The following is a 21284-nucleotide window of genomic DNA, read 5'->3' as shown; positions in this document are numbered from 1 at the left end:
TTTGTTGATGTTCTACATCTGGCGAGCTTTCAAACAATATGTTACACATGACTGAGGCTTCATCCAGCTGGGGGATATCTTTGAGAGTAACTGCACAAGAGCCGCCACCATCTTGGATGCAAGATGCACCGGGGGGCGCTGCAGAGCGAGGCACAGCGAATGGAAAATAGCTACTATTTCTGTGATATTTGCCAATATTTTTTTAATCTGAAACATGTAATAATAATAATAATAATGATAATAATGCATTGGTTTCATACAGCGCTTTTCAGGACACTCAAAGACGCTTCACATTACATTCTTCATTCTCTCCATACTGGGTGGTGGTGAGCGGCTGCTGTAGCCACAGCCGCCCTGGGGGGGGCAGACTGACGGAAGCAAGGCTGCCAGTCTGCGCCATCGGCCCCTCCCACCACCAACCATTCACTCTCAACTTTCATACTAGGCAAGGTGGGTGAAGTGTCTTGCCCAAGGACACAACGACAGTTTTACGCCTGCGGGAGCGGGGATCGAACCGCCAACCTTCCGGTTATAAGACATTCACCTTCATTGTGCGTTTCAACAGCACATTGTTTTTGTTTTGTTTTTTTCCTTCATGTGCATTTTGCATGTATTAAGCCTGATTTACGCTTCTCCGTCACGGCGACGCTGTTCCTACGCCATCACTGAGCATATCTTGCTTCTGCGCCATGAGAACGCCCTCCTCTGCAGTTTCACCGCCAAGCCGCGAGGCAGGGGCTGTCTTTCTTTATTTGTGGGAGGCTCTTGGCGGGTCTGTTGTTTCTCTCCCAGTCAGTCAGAGGCAACGATGGCGACAGAGCAGCTGTCTGGAGCTGGAGCTCATCAACATGCAACAACAGACAACGTTACTCCATTGTGTTGTTCTTTCTCTCACAACAAAAGCTCGGAAAATGGCGGTCTTGTTTTGGAGCGAACCATAGGGCTTCGATGAACCGGATATTATGTAAAGACCCGAAAACTACGTTCTGAGCGGACCAATCACAGCCCTCGACGTTCACGTCACCACGCATCGACACGACACGTGCTCAGGATTTTTGGGAGGTGCGCGTCAAGCCCTAGCGTAGGGTCTGCGTCGACGGCGTAGGCTCCCGCCTTTATTGTTTACAGACTGCAAAGTGGATTTTTTGGTTTTCCCTGATATAATTGGCTATTTTTGTATAGATATGCATGTGGTGTTATGCATCAGTCTGCATTTCATACATCGTCTGTTATACACCAGTTTCTGTGTTGTAAAGTCAATGAAACAGAAACAAAAAAACATGATCATGTTTGAAGTTGGTGCATTTTCAATAAAGTATTATTTAAACAACCAGCTGTCATTCTTATGTTGAGGCAGCAAAGGGAGCAAATCATTAAAAAGTACCTAAGTTACTTTTAAAGTAACTTAGTTACTTTGATATTGAAGTAATCAGCAAAGTAACTAGATTACTTTTTTGATGAGTAATCAGTAATCAGTAATTTGATTACCTTTTCAAGTAATCTGTGACAACACAGTTCATTGGTTAGGTCAGCACAGGGTGCGCTCGTGAACAACACCAGCGTCTCCAGGAGAGGTGGAGCCATGATGGCGGACGCAGAGACGAGCGGCTCCGGGAGCGACGCTAAAAACTCAGCTCTTTTTTTCTTTCATGTTGTGATTTATTTTTTTTTTTTTAATGAGTGAAGTTATATAAACCAGAGTTTAAAAAATAAAAGAGGAAAATGAGAAAATTTGACAGTATGGTTATTTTAAAGCAATTATTTGAATTTACAGGGGAAAAATATTACTGTGATATATACCGTTACCGTGATGTGACATTTCTGATACCGTGATATAAGATTGTGTTCATACCGCCCAACCCGACAGCCAGTGAAGGTCTGGCGGCTGTGGAGACAGGAGTGTGACTGTTGGTGGACCCAGGCATGGATGATGTTGCTCGTACCTTTGGTGGACTTCAGCCAGCTCCTCCTCCTTCTCCTGGGTCAGTCGCTCCGCCTCCAGCCGCAGCCTGGCCCGCACCTCCGACACCTCCACCTTCAGCCGCCGGTTCTCCTCCTCCGTCGTCACCAGCCGGTCTGCGAACTCCTGCCGGATCACCTGGGCCAGACCGCGGCGCTCGTCCGCCAGCTTGTCCCTGGCCTTAGAGACGAGCGGTGGAGATGAGCCGCCTGGAACCCGAAGCTGTTCAAGTGACGGAGCCGTCTTCACCTGCGTGACGTCCTCCACCTGCTGCTCCGTCAGTCGCAGTGTGGCCTGGAGTCTGATCAGCTCTGCCTCCGTCTCCATCTGCTGCTTCCTGAGCTGCTGGTGTTTCTCCACGGCCGTCCTCTCCGAGCGCTCCAGCTCCCTCAGCTCCGCCTCGTACTTCTCCCTCAGCCGCTTCAGCCTGCAGACAGCACACGGCTTCATCCAGCAGACAGCTTCAGCCTGCAGACAGCTTCATCCTGCAGACAGCTTCAGCCTGCAGACAGCTTCATCCAGCAGACAGCTTCAGCCTGCAGACAGCTTCAGCCTGCAGACAGCTTCAGCCTGCAGACATTTTCATCCAGCAGACAGCTTCAGCCTGCAGACAGCTTCATCCTGCAGACAGCGCAAAGCTTCAGCCTGCAGACAGCTTCATCATGCAGACAGCTTCAGCCTGCAGACAGCTTCAGCCTGCAGACGGCTTCATCCTGCAGACAGCTTCAGCCTGCAGACAGCTTCAGCCTGCAGACGGCTTCATCCTGCAGACAGCTTCAGCCTGCAGACAGCTTCAGCCTGCAGACAGCTTCAGCCTGCAGACAGCTTCATCCTGCAGACAGCGCACAGCTTCATCCTGCAGACAGCTTCATCCTGCAGACAGCTTCAGCCTGCAGACAGCTTCAGCCTGCAGACAGCTTCATCCTGCAGACAGCGCACAGCTTCAGCCTGCAGACAGCTTCATCCTGCAGACAGCTTCAGCCTGCAGACAGCTTCATCCAGCAGACAGCTTCAGCCTGCAGACAGCTTCAGCCTGCAGACAGCTTCATCCTGCAGACAGCTTCAGCCTGCAGACAGCTTCATCCTGCAGACAGCTTCAGCCTGCAGACAGCTTCATCCAGCAAACAGCTTCAGCCTGCAGACAGCTTCAGCCTGCAGACAGCTTCAGCCTGCAGACAGCTTCATCCTGCAGACAGCGCACGGCTTCAGCCTGCAGACAGCTTCATCCTGCAGACAGCTTCAGCCTGCAGACAGCTTCAGCCTGCAGACAGCTTCATCCAGCAGACAGCTTCAGCCTGCAGACAGCTTCATCCTGCAGACAGCTTCAGCCTGCAGACAGCTTCATCCTGCAGACAGCGCACGGCTTCATCCAGCAGACAGCTTCAGCCTGCAGACAGCTTCAGCCTGCAGACAGCTTCATCCTGCAGACAGCGCACGGCTTCAGCCTGCAGACAGCTTCATCCTGCAGACAGCTTCAGCCTGCAGACAGCTTCAGCCTGCAGACAGTACACGGCTTCATCCAGCAGAAAGCTTCAGCCTGCAGACAGCTTCATCCAGCAGACAGCTTCAGCCTGCAGACAGCTTCAGCCTGCAGACAGCTTCATCCTGCAGACAGCTTCATCCAGCAGACAGCTTCATCCTGCAGACAGCTTCATCCTGCAGACAGCTTCAGCCTGCAGACAGCTTCAGCCTGCAGACAGCTTCATCCTGCAGACAGCGCACGGCTTCAGCCTGCAGACAGCTTCAGCCTGCAGACAGCTTCAGCCTGCAGACAGCTTCAGCCTGCAGACAGCTTCATCCTGCAGACAGCGCACGGCTTCAGCCTGCAGACAGCTTCAGCCTGCAGACAGCGCACGGCTTTAGCCTGCAGACAGCTTCATCCTGCAGACAGTGCACGGCTTCAGCCTGCAGACAGCTTCAGCCTGCAGACAGCGCACGGCTTCATCCAGCAGACAGCTTCAGCCTGCAGACAGCTTCAGCCTGCAGACAGCTTCATCCTGCAGACAGTGCACGGCTTCAGCCTGCAGACAGCTTCAGCCTGCAGACAGCTTCAGCCTGCAGACAGCACACGGCTTCAGCCTGCAGACAGCTTCAGCCTGCAGACAGCACACGGCTTCAGCCTGCAGACAGCTTCAGCCTGCAGACAGCTTCATCCTGCAGACAGCTTCAGCCTGCAGACAGCGCACGGCTTCATCCAGCAGACAGCTTCAGCCTGCAGAAAGCTTCATCCTGCAGACAGCTTCAGCCTGCAGACAGCTTCACCCAGCTTTTTGCTCCCGGCAAAAAGAGTCCCACTCTGGACTCTTTTTGGACTGAAAGACATGCTTGGCTTTGGATTATATTTATCTGTGTATCCTTTTACTTAGCAAATAGTTTAGAAATCGTCCAGGCCCGACAGGTAATCTTCATGACAGAGAGCAAAAAAGCTACAACAAAGCACTGGCGAAGCAAGGCACTGTGAGTGGTTTAGAATGGAGGAAGAGGAAGTGAACCGCTGCAGCTGATATGAAGGGAGGAGTCACCCTCCGCCCGCTCACCTGCTGTCTGCAGCCCTCTCGCACTCCTCCTTGTCCTTGCTGGTCTCCTCCTCCAGCGTCCAGATGGCGAGCTCGATCTCTTTGTCGCGTTCTCGCCGCAGCTGGTCCCTCAGCTCGCGCTCGCGGCTCAACAGCCAGGCTTCCTGCAAAACACACACACACACCCGTCCGGTCAGGCAGCGGGTCTTTTCCTACGCCCGGTGCTGAAAATCACTCATTAACAGCAATGGGCCATTTTCACAGCTTCACTACTTCCTGAAAATAGCTGTGCACATTCATTTCCTGTCTTGCATTATTGGCCAAACTGATTAATCCAGGTGTGTCTGGTTTAGACGGCTGCAACAAGACACACCTGGATTAATCATTTTGGCCAATAATGCAAGACAGGAAATGAATGTGCACAGCTATTTTCAGGAAGTAGTGAAGCTGTGAAAATGGCCCATTCAGCCACATCGTCCATGTTTTCCTACGGACAGACACCTGAAGTTCCAGAGAAAGAACTCCTGTGAAGTTTGATCAAAGGTACGGCTGAGAGCCAGACGCCGACCGGGCTCAGCTCAGTCCGGACTGCTGGGTCCAGCGGCTGGAGGTTCAGGCCACGTTGACCAGAAACGATATTTCCCCCTCTAGCACATTTTCCACCAACGTGATTTAAAAACCTGGTAAAGAGCTGCTATGAGCACACCACACCTACAGGGGGCACCGTAACCAGAGTCATCAAGCCGGCCAATCACAGTACTGGAAAAACCACACAGGTCACACAGTTGTGACACCGGCGCCGCTAAATCTAATGCCGCTAAAGCTGACGGTGCTAAAGATAATGCCACTAAAGGTAATTCCACTGAAGCTAATGCCGCTGAAGCTAATGCTGCTAAAGCTAATGCCACTAAAGGTAATTCCGCTGAAGCTAATGCCGCTAAAGCTAATGCTGCTAAAGCTAATGCCACTAAAACTAATGCTGCTAAAGCTAATGCCACTAAAGGTAATTCCGCTGAAGCTAATGCCGCTAAAGCTAATGCTGCTAAAGCTAATGCCACTAAAGCTAATGCCGCTAAAGGCAATGCTGCTGAAGCTAATGCCACTAAAGGTAATTCCGCTGAAGCTAATGCCGCTAAAGCTAATGCCACTAAAGGTAATGCCACTAAAGCTAATGCTGCTAAAGCTTATGCCACTAAAGGTAATGCTGCTAAAGCTTATGCCACTAAAGGTAATGCTGCTAACGCTAATGCCACTAAAGCTAATGCTGCTAAAGCTAATGCCACTAAAGGTAATTCCGCTGAAGCTAATGCTGCTAAAGCTTATGCCACTAAAGCTAATGCTGCTAAAGCTTATGCCACTAAAGGTTATGCTGCTAACGCTAATGCCACTAAAGGTAATGCTGCTAAAGCTTATGCCACTAAAGGTAATGCTGCTAACGCTAATGCCACTAAAGCTAATGCTGCTAAAGCTTATGCCACTAAAGGTAATGCTGCTAACGCTAATGCCACTAAAGCTAATGCTGCTAGAGCTAATGCCACTAAAGGTAATTCCGCTGAAGCTAATGCTGCTAAATCTAATGCCACTAAAGCTAATGCCGCTAACGCTAATGCCACTAAAGCTAATGCTGCTAAAGCTAATGCCACTAAAGGTAATTCCGCTGAAGCTAATGCCGCTAAAGCTAATGCTGCTAAAGCTAATGCCACTAAAGCTAATGCCACTAAAGGCAATGCCACTAAAGGCAATGCCACTAAAGGTAATTCCGCTGAAGCTAATGCCGCTAAAGCTAATGCCACTAAAGGTAATGCTGCTAAAGCTAATGCCATTAAAGGTAATGCCACTAAAGCTAATGCCGCTAAAGGTAATGCTGCTAAAGCTAATGCCACTAAAGCTAATGCCGCTAAAGGTAATGCTGCTAAAGCTAATGCCACTAAAGGTAATGCTGCTAAAGCTAATGCCACTAAAGCTAATGCCGCTAAAGGTAATGCTGCTAAAGCTAATGCCACTAAAGGTAATGCTGCTAAAGCTAATGCCACTAAAGGTAATGCCACTAAAGCTAATGCTGCTAAAGCTTATGCCACTAAAGGTAATGCTGCTAAAGCTTATGCCACTAAAGGTAATGCTGCTAACGCTAATGCCACTAAAGCTAATGCTGCTAAAGCTAATGCCACTAAAGGTAATTCCGCTGAAGCTAATGCTGCTAAAGCTTATGCCACTAAAGGTAATGCTGCTAACGCTAATGCCACTAAAGCTAATGCTGCTAAAGCTAATGCCACTAAAGGTAATGCTGCTAAAGCTTATGCCACTAAAGGTAATGCTGCTAACGCTAATGCCACTAAAGCTAATGCTGCCAAAACTTATGCCACTAAAGGTAATGCTGCTAACGCTAATGCCACTAAAGCTAATGCTGCTAGAGCTAATGCCACTAAAGGTAATTCCGCTGAAGCTAATGCTGCTAAATCTAATGCCACTAAAGCTAATGCCGCTAACGCTAATGCCACTAAAGCTAATGCTGCTAAAGCTAATGCCACTAAAGCTAATTCCGCTGAAGCTAATGCCGCTAAAGCTAATGCTGCTAAAGCTAATGCCACTAAAGCTAATGCCACTAAAGGCAATGCCACTAAAGGCAATGCCACTAAAGGTAATTCCGCTGAAGCTAATGCCGCTAAAGCTAATGCCACTAAAGGTAATGCTGCTAAAGCTAATGCCATTAAAGGTAATGCCACTAAAGCTAATGCCGCTAAAGGTAATGCTGCTAAAGCTAATGCCACTAAAGCTAATGCCGCTAAAGGTAATGCTGCTAAAGCTAATGCCACTAAAGGTAATGCTGCTAAAGCTAATGCCACTAAAGCTAATGCCGCTAAAGGTAATGCTGCTAAAGCTAATGCCGCTAAAGGTAATGCTGCTAAAGCTAATGCCACTAAAGCTAATGCCGCTAAAGGTAATGCTGCTAAAGCTAATGCCACTAAAGGTAATGCTGCTAAAGCTAATGCCACTAAAGGTAATTCCGCTGAAGCTAATGCCACTAAAGGTAATTCCGCTGAAGCTAATGCCGCTAACGCAAATGCTACTAAAGCTAATGCCACTAAAGGTAATGCTGCTAAAGCTTATGCCACTAAAGGTAATGCTGCTAAAGCTAATGCCACTAAAGGTAATTCCGCTGAAGCTAATGCCGCTAAAGCTAATGCCACTAAAGCTAATGCCGCTAACGCAAATGCTACTAAAGCTAATGCCACTAAAGGTAATGCTCCTAAAGCTTATGCCACTAAAGGTAATGCTGCTAAAGCTAATGCCACTAAAGGTAATTCCGCTGAAGCTAATGCCGCTAAAGCTAATGCCACTAAAGCTAATGCTGCTAAAGATTATGCCACTAAAGGTAATTCCGCTAAAGGTAATGCCACTTAAGCTAATGCCGCTAAAGCCAGCGCTGCTGAAGAGACTAGTCTGCAGACAACAGACCTCCTTCTTGGTCCCGGAGCAGCAGCCATTACTCCGGTCTTCGCCCTCCGCAGCTCGCTGGAGGTTCCTCAGGGAGGCGGATCAGAGTTGCTCCAGGGCGTCCATCGTCCAGGACAGACAGGATCACTGTTCCGGAGACGAGGCTGCTAGCGGCGGTGCTGCTGCCCCAAAACCTCTTCTGGGACCACCCTGCTCTCTGTCAACACAATGGATTCCATCCCAAGACGCTTGCAGGGTTGATGGACCCGGGTCGGACTGCCATTTAAACACTTCCCCTCTGCCACGAGCAGCCGGGTATTAGCAGGTTTAAACGGGTTTTTTGGCCAGAGAGACAGGGGTATCATCAGACGCTCCATTCGCCTCCTGGTCACCGGTACTTTGGCTCCATCCATTACCGCGGGAAGTGGGGGTGCTGGGGGGGCTGCAGCACCCGGTCTTTGGTCACGCAGTCACGCCACATATTGTATTTCTCATGATGGAAAAAAAAAATCCCGGTAAAGTCCTCTGGTGCGCCGTTGTTGCGCCGCTGGTATCCCCGTTGGATGAGGGCGCCTGTACCACGCTCGACGCTCGTGCCCCCCCCCCCCCCCCCGTTGGATGAATTGGATGAAAGCGCGTCTCAGGCGCAGCACCCCCTGTTGACAATACATTCCCGCGGCCATGGCCCCATCTAGCAGCGCGGATGTGTAACAACAATCTAGCCCTCGATTGTAGTTCGATCCCATTTTTGACAATACAAGTTCTGAAAAAAAAATAATAATAATAAAAAAATATATATATATATACATATATATGTATATATATATATATATATATATATATAACATATCCATATATATATATATAAATATATATATATATATACATATATATATATATATATATATATAACACACACACATATATATATATATATATATATATATATATACATACACACACATATATAAATACATACATAGTCCTACATTTTGGCCAATACGGTAGTTTAACCAGAATCATGTGATATCTTATCTCCATGTCTGTCATGCATCGGATGCCCTCTGCTGAAGGTCTGATTGACATTTTCAGCCATTTGCTGTTGTGGACAACATGCATCGTGATGGAGGGGGCGGGGCTTAACAATCTCAGCAGACATTTGTGTTGGTGCAGAGTGAGGACAGGGCCTGGAGTGCAGGAGGAGTCTTCAGACTTCATAGTATTAAACTGCCAAGATCCTCCATGTTCTTGAGAATCATCAGGAACACATGAAGGAACAGACAAGACTGTGCTGCAATGAACCAACCTCTTTCTTCCTGGAGTTCTCCTCCCACGTCTGCTTCTCAAGTTCCAGACGCTCCTGTAACGCCTTCATTTCCACCTGGTCTCTCTCACACACACACACACACACACACACACACACACACACACACACACACACACACACACACACACACACACAGAGTGTCAGCTGCAGGGCTTCCCCACCCTGATGGAGACACAGGAGCAGGACGTGTCCGTCCTCACCTGGTGTCTCCGGTCCTGCTCCTCTCGGCTGCGGTCCAGCTCGTCCCTCAGAGCTCGTCCGGCCACGGCGGAGTTCTCCTCCAGCTGCCTCCGCAGCTCGTCCAGCTCGGCTCGCTGCCTGACACACACATTCACAGCTCCGGTCAGGGCTGTGTCCGTCTTGCCTCTAGAACCGGCCCCGCCCACTCCTCATCCTCATTTGGATTTGGAGTTAAGCTCAGTCTGGACAGGAGCCCATTGAAACTCCCTGCAGGGGGCGTCGGTTACTCCTCTGACTGACAGGCACTTCAGCCAATCAGCGCTTCAAAACAAAGACGTCATCAAAATGCGTTAGCATTAGCTCATTAGCTCTAGCTTCCTTACACGTAAAGACACGTGAAAACGCCTTTCCCTGTCAGAACCTCTCCAGGCCAGACTCTTCAGACTCTTGCTTGATTGTTGTAATTCTTGGTATTTTTGCTGTAACTTTACTGATTGCAGCTTTCAGACGATGGTCATTTCCGCTACGCACAGCGAAGCGTCACTTCCGGTTTAGCCACCGGAATTCGCAGCTGACTTTAAACATAGAGCCCAGGAAGCTGCTGGGGTCAGAGGTCAGAGGTCTTTCTCAGGAAGTCAAAGTGAGGTTTGACCCTGCCGACCTCCAACCACTGAGCGACTTGAGTGAGCGCAGAGTGAATCCATCCTCAGATCTTCTGGTCTGCGTGTTTGAAGCTTTATATCCATGTTCAGCTGTGATGAGCCGGTCCTGAGGGCTGAGCTTTAAACCGGAGCCGCAGGACATCAGTGACACACACACACTGAAGGCTCGTCCATGCTTCACATGCGTCGCTTTGGAGCCCCGATGCCACGAGCTTCCTCCCAGGATGCACTTTGGGCTCAGCTGTGCGCGTTCCCTGCAGGCCGCTGATCCAAGCATCCTCCAGAAGCTTTTCCGGCACTACAGACTGTTTCTGCTCCTTTATTACAGATTATTTAGAGAAAATTAAGCACATACATTGTCAGTACATTATCATTTAGTATTAAAGTTTATTTAGCCTTTTTTTTCTCTTTCTGAATCGCGGGGCGGCGCCGGAGCGATGAGTTACTTTCACTTCTGTGGCCAGACCTTCTCCTCCTCCAGACAGTCTGCTCTTCCTGTCCACCAGGTTTTCCCTCTCTGGGTGTGTTTGTGTGGAGCCATCAGGCTGGAGCTCCGTCTTCTTTCACTTTTACCGTCACGTTCTGTTTGCTGTGGCGCTCTGGCGCATGCGCACGCCGCCACGACCTGCGGCCAACGCAGTCTCAAAATCTGGCTGCTGCGCGGACCCTAGCGGACAGGAATTCATGACGATTTTTACATCACGCGGACCCACACGGACCCACACGGACCGACGCGGACCCACGCGGACCCACACGGACCCACACGGACCCACACGGACCCACACGGACCCACGCGGACCCACGCGGACCCACGCGGACCCACGCGGACCCACGCGGACATGTGAAGCATGGACGGCTCTTACCCCCGATGCACACTGGATGCGGTCCGGCTCCCGAACGGCTGCGGTCCGGACACCGCAGCTAACCGTAGTCATTAAAATGGTTCACACCGGCCACGGTCCGGCTCCGGTCCGGCTCCGGAGCCTCTGCAGAGCTCCGGTCTCTTTCCGCAAGGATCCTATTTTTCCGGACGCCGGAGCCCGACCGCGTCAGTCCAGACAGAAGCAAGTCGGCGCCGAGTTATGCATGCCTGCCGAGATCTGCATCCCCTGGTCGCGGGAGCGCGCCCGGCGCCCGCTGCGCTACCGCGGAAACTATGAGACGCCAATCTGGTTTCAACGGCACAGTACTTCTTGATAATAAAAAAAAGATGCTAAATGAAAGCTTGGATACTTTATTCCGCGTTTATATCATTCACATGGTTTGATTAAAAGATAATTATTTGGCAGGACACATTTAGTCTCTGCCGAGATTTGCATCACCTTTTTTTTTTTACCAAATAAGTCCTGTTTGTATGATTCACATGGTTTGATTAAAATACCCGAATCTCATCCTATGAAGTACGTGTAGTGGTCTATGTTGTACTTGCATAGGAACGACAGATCATATTGAAGGCATCTTAAAATATTCATAAATAGAACACACTGTTCAGGCTTGCCAAGGTTTTTTTCATGGGAAAAAAATCTATATATAATTTCAATTATATTACATATTTTTAATTACTATTTTTTTTTTTTTTTTTGCATTTGAGAGTAACTTTTACGGATGAAACAAACCCTGCAACCTGACACCTGCGCGCTATATTTGAATATAGTAGCAGTTGCCTTTTAGTCGCTCGTTAGTGGTTGGTAAGTTTGGACGCTCAACTGTACAGTGAAATATTAAACTACAAAACTCATGGCAAATCGGATGAACCAAACAGCTAAAGACCAGAATTCGCAGGAAAGCGTCGTCTGTTGAAGGTAAGCACGCTATCATTAAATCTGTCCAGCTGGTGAACTTGAATTTATGAGATTCTTAACTTGGGGGGGGGGGGGCAATGTTAGGATGGTTTCCTATGGTAATGTCCAACGGGGGAATAAATTGATTAGCTTACCCATCAAAAGTAAGTGAGGTCTTCTTTGTGCAGGCAAATAAATGTATTCTGTAGTAGGATCAATCATGTGATCATCAGCAGGCAACTGTGTTCTGTGCAGGTCACGTTATTACATCGATGCTGCTGTATCTCCCAATGGGAAATCTTTTTTAAAAAGCCATGAATCCAGATTGTCACTGCCAAAATTTGATCAATTGGTCCTTGTGTCATTTCTGACCTTCACTGAAAATTCCATCCGAAATCTGTTGCTCCGTTTTTAAGTAAAGTTTCATAGAAATTCATGTGCGCAGATGTCATATAACCCCACCGTTCCTTAACAGAGTAATAATGAAAGAACTCACAACAAATCATGTATGTAATAAGCTGTGGCTTGGAGAGAACGAGGGAAACATTGTTCTGGTAGGTTTTAATCTCTGGGTGTTTAGCGTGGCTGTTTGCTGTTCTGCTTGTTCTGTCTTCATCTTGCTGTTCAGTCATCATCATCATCATGCTTTCAGGACTGAAGGTGCAGCTCCTTTCTTGACTCTACTGAGTGAAGCAGGAGAAACTGAAGTTATTAGGAGTCTGTTCACTTTTTTAAACCAGGAAATTTCTGACATCATTGTTTTAACGTTCAAGCTTGGATAGTTGTTTAAATTTGAATAAAAACATCTTTCATTATGTGCGTGCGCACACCCCGCCCCTCCCCCCATTCAAATGCCCGACGTCAAATCCCTGATCCGACCCCTGATCTATAATCTGGACCTGGTTTGGCTTCAAAGTAACTTGACTTATGTTATTTAATAGTTTAAAAACTATTTCCTGCTTCCACGCTTTTACCGTGTGCCGTGGTTACTATTAAGAAACTCTTATGCTGTAATTTATATATCAAATGATTATAAATATTCTGCACTGTGTTTGTAACGGCTCAAGGAAATAAAGTGCATGGTGCTGGTGTCCTGGCCCATGGCATGAGGTGACACAACTGTTGTGCAAGGATCCTCTTTTAGTTTGAAAAAAATTCATATTAATAGGTTTCAATCATTGTGAGGCTACTTAACATCACTGATGGATGGCACATCAGTTCAGCATACTTTTTAAGAATATTACCTTTTATTAAAAAAAACTCAGGGTTTGGCATGTAGGATGATTCATGTTATCATTTATCCTGTAGGTGGTGCACTGTATTACATCAAGGGATCTGGCAAAGAAATCAAAACAAAAGTGTTTTGTGGTGCAGAAGAAGCAAACACCATTTTTGTTGATTTTCACGCCAGCCCAACAGGAGCCCGCCGTGGGCAGAAAATGACAAAGGATGCTATTTGCAAACGCTTTCTCTGGCCTGGGATGACCCGAGACATAGATAAATATTTGTGTTTTTGTAGTGTTTGGCCTCACAACCATATTCAGTTTGGCTTCGTGTTGAACATAGTGTTAGGTTAAATGAATTCAAGCACGTTTCCTCTTAACCCAGCCCGTGCAGTTCATAGCTGTGTTGTCTTCTTTGCACAGGTGTCAGAATGTGCTGCATGCCAGTCGGCTCAGCACAGGATCAAACAAGAGGTCCAACATACTCCCATAAAGGAATTAATTCATTTATTCATCTTCTCACCTTTCAAGGCTTCTTTTTTAGTGTGTTGTGAGAGGTTACTGTCAACCGTGGGGCCATGGCTATTTATACTAGAGACTTTTTGTTATGATCCCTGCTTCAGCCCCTGCCTTTCTTCCTCCTTTCTTCCTCCATGGTTCATCATCTGCTTGTCTCTTTGACTCCCTCTGTCTGTCATCTCTCCCTCCTGTCTCTCACCCTGTTCACTCCTCTACTTTTAGAGGTTTCCTCCCTCTTGTTTATGGTGAACTTCTGTAGAGAGCTTTTCAGTCCAGTTTGTGTTGTAACTTCTGTTTTATTTAATGAAGGCCCTTCTGTATCTTCCTCCTGTCTCCCTGTTTCTGTGCCCCCCCAACCATCACCACCCCACAACACTTTTGCACCATATAGCTGAACTTTTTGGTGTCCAAGTTAATTTCTTCCATGTTTTTTTCTTTAGGTTTCTCAGCCCTTTGAGTTAGTGGGTATGGATCTCATTGGGAAATTGACACCAACAAAGAGTGGCTATTCAGATGTGTGTGTAATGATCGATTATTTCAAAGTAGCCACAAGCCTATCCTTTAAAATCAAAAAGGGCGAAGGAAGTCACAGAACAAATCCTGAAATTTGTCTATCAGTTTGAGGCACCCAAACGCATCCTCACTGACCAGGGGGTGAGTTTGTGAATGCGGTAAGTGACTTAATTGCACTGTTTCCGACCTCTTTGTTGTTTTTCTTTTTTATTCCTCTTGTTGTTATTTTAATGTATTGCTTGTGTCATTATTGTTGATTTTCATTCCCTTGTAAAGTGTCCTTGAGATCCTTGAAAGGTGCTTTAAATAAAATGTAGTATTATTATTATTTTCTTTTAATTAATAACCTGCTGTCTTTAGTTTGCCGAATGTATGGTGGAGGAACAGCCCATGCCTTCTGACACGAGGACAGGGAGTGTCAACAAGAGGAGAAAAGACATCGCCACAACTCTTCTCCGTGAATCTGGTGCGTTTCCTTTTTGGATTATTTTATTAAATTCTCTTAAAGTTCAACAGCAAAACGATTTTGTGTGAAATATTATTTGTTTTTTTTTCAAGTGTCACATTTGGTCAGGTTAATATCAAGCCAATTTATTTTTTCTGTGTTTTCATAGAATCACTCAAGAATCTGTGCCATCGCTGTGGGTCTGAGGGACTGGGAGACCTGCTGTGGGGAATGGCATTACATTGAACATATCAGGACTCTTACTTTGCAGATCAGAGTTAGCAGCTAAATGTGACATGGTTTAAAATCTAGCATTCTACTGAAGTAGTGGTAGTCAAAAAAGAACATAAGAAAGAGTTGAATAATTGCTACAATAACATTATTTTACATTTTCAGATTGGTTGTGACAAGTGCAGCAGATGGTACCACCATTACTGCTTAAAGAATCACGATCTGAAAAGGACGACCTCTGCCCCCTCTGGGGGGAAGATTAGGGGAGAGAAGGACTTCATTGTGTTGTGTGTTATTGTGTCAGTAGCAGCACCCCCCCCCCCCCCCCCCCCAACAGTCCTGTGTATATAGGTGTATACAGGTGTACAGTCTGTTTCGTCCTTGTTCAGGGGCATCATCCTTTTGATGGTCCTCTTTGCAATGGAATTTCCAAATGGATCCAGGCTGCTGGACTGGCGAGTTCACCTCCACATCTTCAGTTCAACAAAGAAATGTTTCATTAATCTGTCACTTAATCTTCTGCATGTTTTATCCATTAATCCATTTTTATTCAGTTCTAAGCAGAAAATTGTCCCATGTTTTCACTTTTAAAATGGTTAAAATATGTAATTTCTGTGTCTATTCTATTGATATTTTTTGTTCTTACTTGCCTTTTTATGGATGGTCTTTAATCCGACGTTTATTTATTTATTTATTTGTTTGTTATATTGTATATAGTTTAAACAGGTTTTCACCATTAAGCAAATTTCTGCTTATGTTATTGATATATATTTTTCATGAAGAATAAAATTTGATGAAAACGGATTATTGCACTTTGGAGGAACGTATGTCTATAACCAAACCATGTAAATTATATAAACGTGGAACTTAAAAAACAAAACAGGGGATTCAAATCTCGGCAGTACTGAAACGCAGAACTCCCACAGTGCCACAGTGAAGAAATACATGTCTGAGCTGTATCTCGTAATAACGAGATAGTTTAGAGAAATAAATTTCTCTGGAATCTTTCGGTGTCTTAAGAATTATAAAAGGCCTCAGCATGGCTCCAGCTTCTCAGAGCAGCAGCGGTGCTTTCCTCCGCAGGCTGGAGAGCAGGGTGAGAGTCAGAGTTACAGATTCAGGTATCTTAAAGGTGCATTAAGGATTTTTACAACCTTAAAAATACGTATTTTCCACCATAAATATGTTCCACATTTTTAATGCTGTGTCCAATGAGTCCTGACAGATTCATCACCAGAACCTCTAACAGGCTAAACTGTCACTAGAAAGTCACAGTGCCGGTCCGGCTCCAGAGTTTTTGGGGAGAATTTGAAAGGAATGAGGTAATGCGCGCTCCGGCTGGCCTGATGGAGCTAAGTTTCGCTTTGTCCGCCATTCCTCCGCCAGATGCTGAGTGAGCAACAGCTGAGCAGGATCTTCCAGGAAGTCAGAACAGCCTGGCTTCTAGCACTGCAGCTCCACACAGACTCCACCAGGGAGAAGACACTGACATCTTACTGCAGCGCTGCTAAACCAGCGAGGAAGGAGTTCCCCTCCTCCGTGCACAGGAGCCCAGGCACGAGTGTTTCACTAAGCTGCATTACGCCCAAGGCCTGCAGGGGGCGCTGTTTCACATAAAACGTGAAAACTCCTTAAGGTACCTATAATCACACCATGTGAATCATACAAACGGGACTTATTTGGTGAAAAAAAAAAAAGGGATGCAAATCTCGGCAGAGACTAAATGTGTCCTGCCAAATAATTATCTTTTAATCAAACCATGTGAATGATATAAACGCGGAATAAAGTATCCAAGCTTTCATTTAGCATCTTTTTTTATTATCAAGTAGGAGTGTAACGGTATTTGTATTCGTCCCGTACCGTCACAGTACGGGGGTCACGGTTCGGCACACACAATCACACGACGAATACACCAGTGAGTAAAAAAAAAAAAAATTCCACCCTTAGATGGCGGTAATGAGCCTAAAAGCTGCCGGCAACCACCATTACCACAGAAGAAGAAGAAGTAGAACAAGCAGGTCCAAACATGAACAAAGAAAGAAGAAAGTACAAGCGGAATGAGCGCTGCAGCGTGGCGGCGGATTAAACGGGAGAGTATTTGTTCCGTGCGTTCCCTCATACGGAGTGACGTGTGACGCCAGTAAACGGGAAGCAGCACAGTCAGAAAACCAGCAGAGAACGCCACAGTGGTGGAAAAACACTTTTTTAATACAAAACCCCGACATAAAAAACATTGGAGAGGCGAGATGGAACCAAATCGCGCAACAGCGAGTTGTATAAAGAGCTCCATAGCAGAATACGAGCGATCGCCGGCTGGTGTTATGGATTAACTGGTTCCCGTGTTAACGAATGACAGCGGAGGTCTGTGTAAACACATGCTGATTACAGCAGTTGTTAAAGTAAGACTCACAAAAGACTTTAAACGTATACACTCACTGGAACTGTCGATAACCGACGTTCGTCAGAACGACTAGATATTTCAGTCATTATTGGTCACAAGTTAACACGGGCACCAGTTAATTCGAAACATCGGCATGCGGCGCAGAGCTCACACCGAGACGTGGTGCTCCGCACGGCGGTGCTGCGGTCAGGAGAGCAGCCGCTCCTTCAGCAGCGTATCATGGAGATTTTGGGACATTATTTGAGCAGATATCAGCAGATAAAAACTCTCTGCTTGGCGCTGAGGACTGCTGCTGCAGAGAGGAAGACCTGCAAGTTCCTCGTGAGACTTTGCGCATGTCACAGGGTCCTTGTAAACATGGATGCTTTGTATGCTGTACATGAATACACTCGCGTTTAATACTATTGTTTACAATCGGATTGAAAAAACACCATGTAAACTGGGCCAATAATGTGTCGCGTGGGAAAGCTTGGGAAAAGTGTTCTGGTACATTTGTGAGCTTTTATTACTTTTTCCCCACTGTACCGAAAAACGTACCGAACCGTGACCCTTACACCGAGGTACGTACCGTACCGTGGCTTTTGTGGACCGTTACACCCCTATTATCAAGAAGTACTGTGCCGTAGAAACCAGATTGGCGTCTCATAGTTTCCGCGTTAGCGCAGCGGGCGAGCTCCGGCGACCAGGGGATGCAGATCTCGGCAGGCATGCATAACTCGGCACGACACCGGAAGGAAATGCGATATGTGTTCCAAAATAAGCGACTTCAAAATAAAATCTGTGTCGTGTTTTTGCCTTAATACTCTATTGTTTTACTTCTTCTGGTAGAATACAGAACAAACAACGTCATGTAGTCATTATACGCTTTAGAAGAATGAACCGTTTTGTACTTCGTCACTGCTGAGAAGTCAGATGACTCCAAAATGGCTCAAAGCAGCTCTGTGACCGGAGCAGCTCTGTGTTGCCAGATTGGGTGGGTTTCAGCCAAATGAAGCGTCTTTTTTGAACACGTTGGGCGGGTTGATGAAATGATTACGCGTTTATGACGTGTTTCTTATCATACAAATATGGTTTTAACGTGCATTTTCAACTGAGACGGCGGTTTGGGCTGCTTTCTATTGAGTACAACGGGTTTCAAATTGTTTAAGGGGGATAACGACAGATCTGGCAACCTTCTTCAGCGGACTGCAGAGACACCGCAGGCGAAGAATCACAGTGCCGTGTAGCGCAGTGTATACCGGACCGGAGCCGGACTGCAGCCGGACTGCATCCAGTGTGCATCGGGGGTCAAGTCCTGCTTTCAGCTGGCAGCACCGTGTCTGGGTTCTGCTGGTTTGGACCCGGTTCTGCCGAGAGGCCGAGAGTCCTGCTTTCAGCTGGCAGCGCCGTGTCTGGGTTCTGCTGGTTTGGACCCGGTTCTGCCGAGAGGCCGAGAGTTTTGTTTCAAACACGTTCACCACAGCATTCCGTCTCAGTCAGGGAAGCAGAAGTGAGTGACGGACAGTACGCTCACGGTCCAGCCGTCTGATGTCTACTAGAACAACACACTGCAGCATCCTGTGCCCAGTCCCTTCAGATGACCTTTGACCTCACCTTGAAGCCAGCTGAGCCAGTCTGTCCTTCTCTTGGGACACGTCCTTGTAGAGACGCCTCCTCTGCTGCTGCAGGGACAACTCCTCCTCTTGCAGCTCCTTCTCATACCTGACACACACACACACACACACACACCCCTCAGATCACGACACACTGCTTCCTCCCTACATGTCATGTCCTGCTGAGACCAGGGTTCCTGGAGGACGAGGCGATGGGGACTGAGATTCAGGGGAATGAGGTTCTGCTGCTGTTCGGAGGAGAACGCCGCCACGTGTAACTCAGCTCAACAGCCGCTCCTGGACCGCGCCTGCGCCAGCGGCTGAGGGAGGAAGGACAGCTGCTGGAGCGGCTTCGGTATAATGGGATGGAGACAGCGCCCTCTAGTGTTTATCTGGTGAAACTATCAGAAGTAGATCATGAATCTCTGACGTGGGTTCAAAGTCACGATTAGACATGGAGAAAACACTGACAGGCTCAGTTCAGAGCGCAGAAGGAAAACCAACAGGAAGAACATGAATAGAAACACAGTAATATACACTTAAAGGGGCACAGCGCAGTTTTAAATATTAAATGCTCAATTATTCACACCTACACACGTTTTCACCTTTGCCTGATGGGCAGCAAGAGCTGTTTTTGGCAAGATCGCAGTCGCTCCTATTGTCCTGTGCAGGGCGCTGAAGGCACAGCAACATGACTGATTCGGTACGAATCGCTCTGAGCCTGACGTCATGCGCCTCCCGCCGGCCTGGTAATCCTAAGTTTCGATTTGTCCGCCATTACTCCACCAGACGCTTAGCAGCAACAGCTGAGCAGTCCTGAGGATGGAGCTTCCAGGAAGTCAGAACAGACCGGCTTCCAGCACTGCAGCTCCACACAGACCCACCAGGCAGGAGAAACTCACATTTTACTGGAGCGCTGCTAAAAGAGCGAGGAAGGAGTTCCCCCCTTCTGTGCACGTACATGAGCATTTCACTAAGCTACAGTTACGCCTAAGGCCTGCAGGGGTCAGTGTTTCGCATAAAACGAGCAAACTGCGCTGTGCTCCTTTTAAAGCTGTCTACAGAAAGAAACTCCAATACACTGCACAACAGGGGGCCTGGATGTGGGGTTCGGTGTTCCCTCGCCTTCCGGGGGGGTCTCCCACAGGATGTGACAGTTGGATGACGCGTTAATGTGAGTGTGTTTGGGGTAGGATGGACTGTGTGTGTGTGTGTGTGTGTGTGTGTGTGTGTGTGGTTGTGTGTGTGTGTGTGTGTGTGTGTGTGTGTGCGTGTGTGCATGTGTGTGTGTCAGTATGAGTGAGTGTGTATGAGTGTTGGGTTGGGGGGGGGAGTGAGGCGGGAAAGGACAGGGGTGGGAGGGGTGGGCCGGGTGGTGGACGGGGGGGTGGGTTCCGGGTGGGGGTGGGGGTGGGGGGGGGGTGACGCCCTGGATCTCGGGGTGCGTGGCCGGAGCGCTGGGGGGTGTACTGGCCTGGGGTGGGTAGCCGCCCGTGTGGGCTGGTTCTCCCGGGGGGGTCATGGCCCTCCGCCTGGGTGGGGGGTTGGCTCCTGGGCTCTTGGGCCTTGGGCTCTCGGCCCCGCCCGCCCCGGGCGTCCGGCGCCCGGGGTGGACCGGCTCCTGCCGGTCGTGGCTCCGCGGGGCCCGGGCCCCGGGGCTGCCGGGGTCCCCGGCCGGGGCTTTCCTCTGCCCCGTTTCTGGACCGGAGCGGGGGCGTCTGCCTGGGGGGGCGGCTTGGATCCGGGCTCTGTGATGTCCGCCGGCTGTCTGGGCTCTGAGGGCCTCTCTGGCCTGCTTCTGGCCTTCTCAGAGGTCAGAGGTCATATATGCATGATCACTGTCACCATCACTGTCACCATCATATTCACATGATCACGCTGATCTTTAATCACTCTTCACATACTGGGTTACCTTGTCTTCTGGTGGTGGTTAGACTAATGGTGATCTGTAGCAGACCTCTCTTGATGCACGCCCCGAGTTTACTACTAGTTACTACTAGTTACTACTAGTTACTACTAGTTACTACGAGTTACTACTAGTTACTACGAGTTACTACTAGTTACTACGAGTTACTACTAGTTATGACTAGCTATATTCAAAAAAAAAAGAAAAAAGAAAATAAAAAAGGGTTTGTGCCTGGTCTGTTCACTAATATGGTTCGGGGGAAAAAAAAAAATGTATGTATGGTTCTGTAATTTTCTGTGTTGGTTGTCGGCTCTGTTTTGGTGTTGTCTAGATTGGGGGTTTGGGATTGTTCTTGGTTGCGTGTGGTGCGTCGACAACACTGTTTTGTATTGTGACTTTGTACATAGGTTGTGCCCCCCCCCCCCCCCCCCCCCCCCTCCCTCCCTCTCTTTATCTTTCTCTCTTTCTGTCCCTGCTCTCTGAGCGTCTCCGTCCCGGTCCTGTCCTCAGCCATGCTGGATGCCAGCTTTAAATAAAGGCAGCAGCAGGAGGAGACTCAGTCTCGACCTGCTGCTAATATTAAAATCTGTTCG

At 47.9% G+C, this 21284-nt stretch overlaps 1 protein-coding gene across 6 annotated transcripts in view; it reads right to left on the bottom strand.

Annotated features, from left to right (window-relative positions):
* cep131 (centrosomal protein 131) overlaps positions 1-21284 on the bottom strand; it is an 88319-nt gene that overhangs the window by 15511 nt on the left and 51524 nt on the right. For all 6 annotated transcript variants that reach the window (XM_030087599.1, XM_030087598.1, XM_030087602.1 and 3 more), the window contains 6 exons: positions 18787-18894; positions 9439-9556; positions 9218-9292; positions 4498-4640; positions 2210-2387; positions 1944-2140 (listed from right to left, as the gene is read on the bottom strand). In XM_030087599.1, coding sequence (XP_029943459.1) covers positions 1944-2140; positions 2210-2387; positions 4498-4640; positions 9218-9292; positions 9439-9556; positions 18787-18894 — 819 coding nt within the window. The remainder of the gene's footprint in view (positions 1-1943; positions 2141-2209; positions 2388-4497; positions 4641-9217; positions 9293-9438; positions 9557-18786; positions 18895-21284) is intronic.

The sequence above is a fragment of the Salarias fasciatus genome, unplaced genomic scaffold (assembly GCF_902148845.1).
Source record: "Salarias fasciatus unplaced genomic scaffold, fSalaFa1.1, whole genome shotgun sequence".
In the NCBI taxonomy this organism is placed as follows: Eukaryota; Metazoa; Chordata; class Actinopteri; order Blenniiformes; family Blenniidae; genus Salarias; species Salarias fasciatus.
Note: the sequence above shows the minus strand (reverse complement) of the source record. Positions and strands in the feature narration are given on the sequence as shown.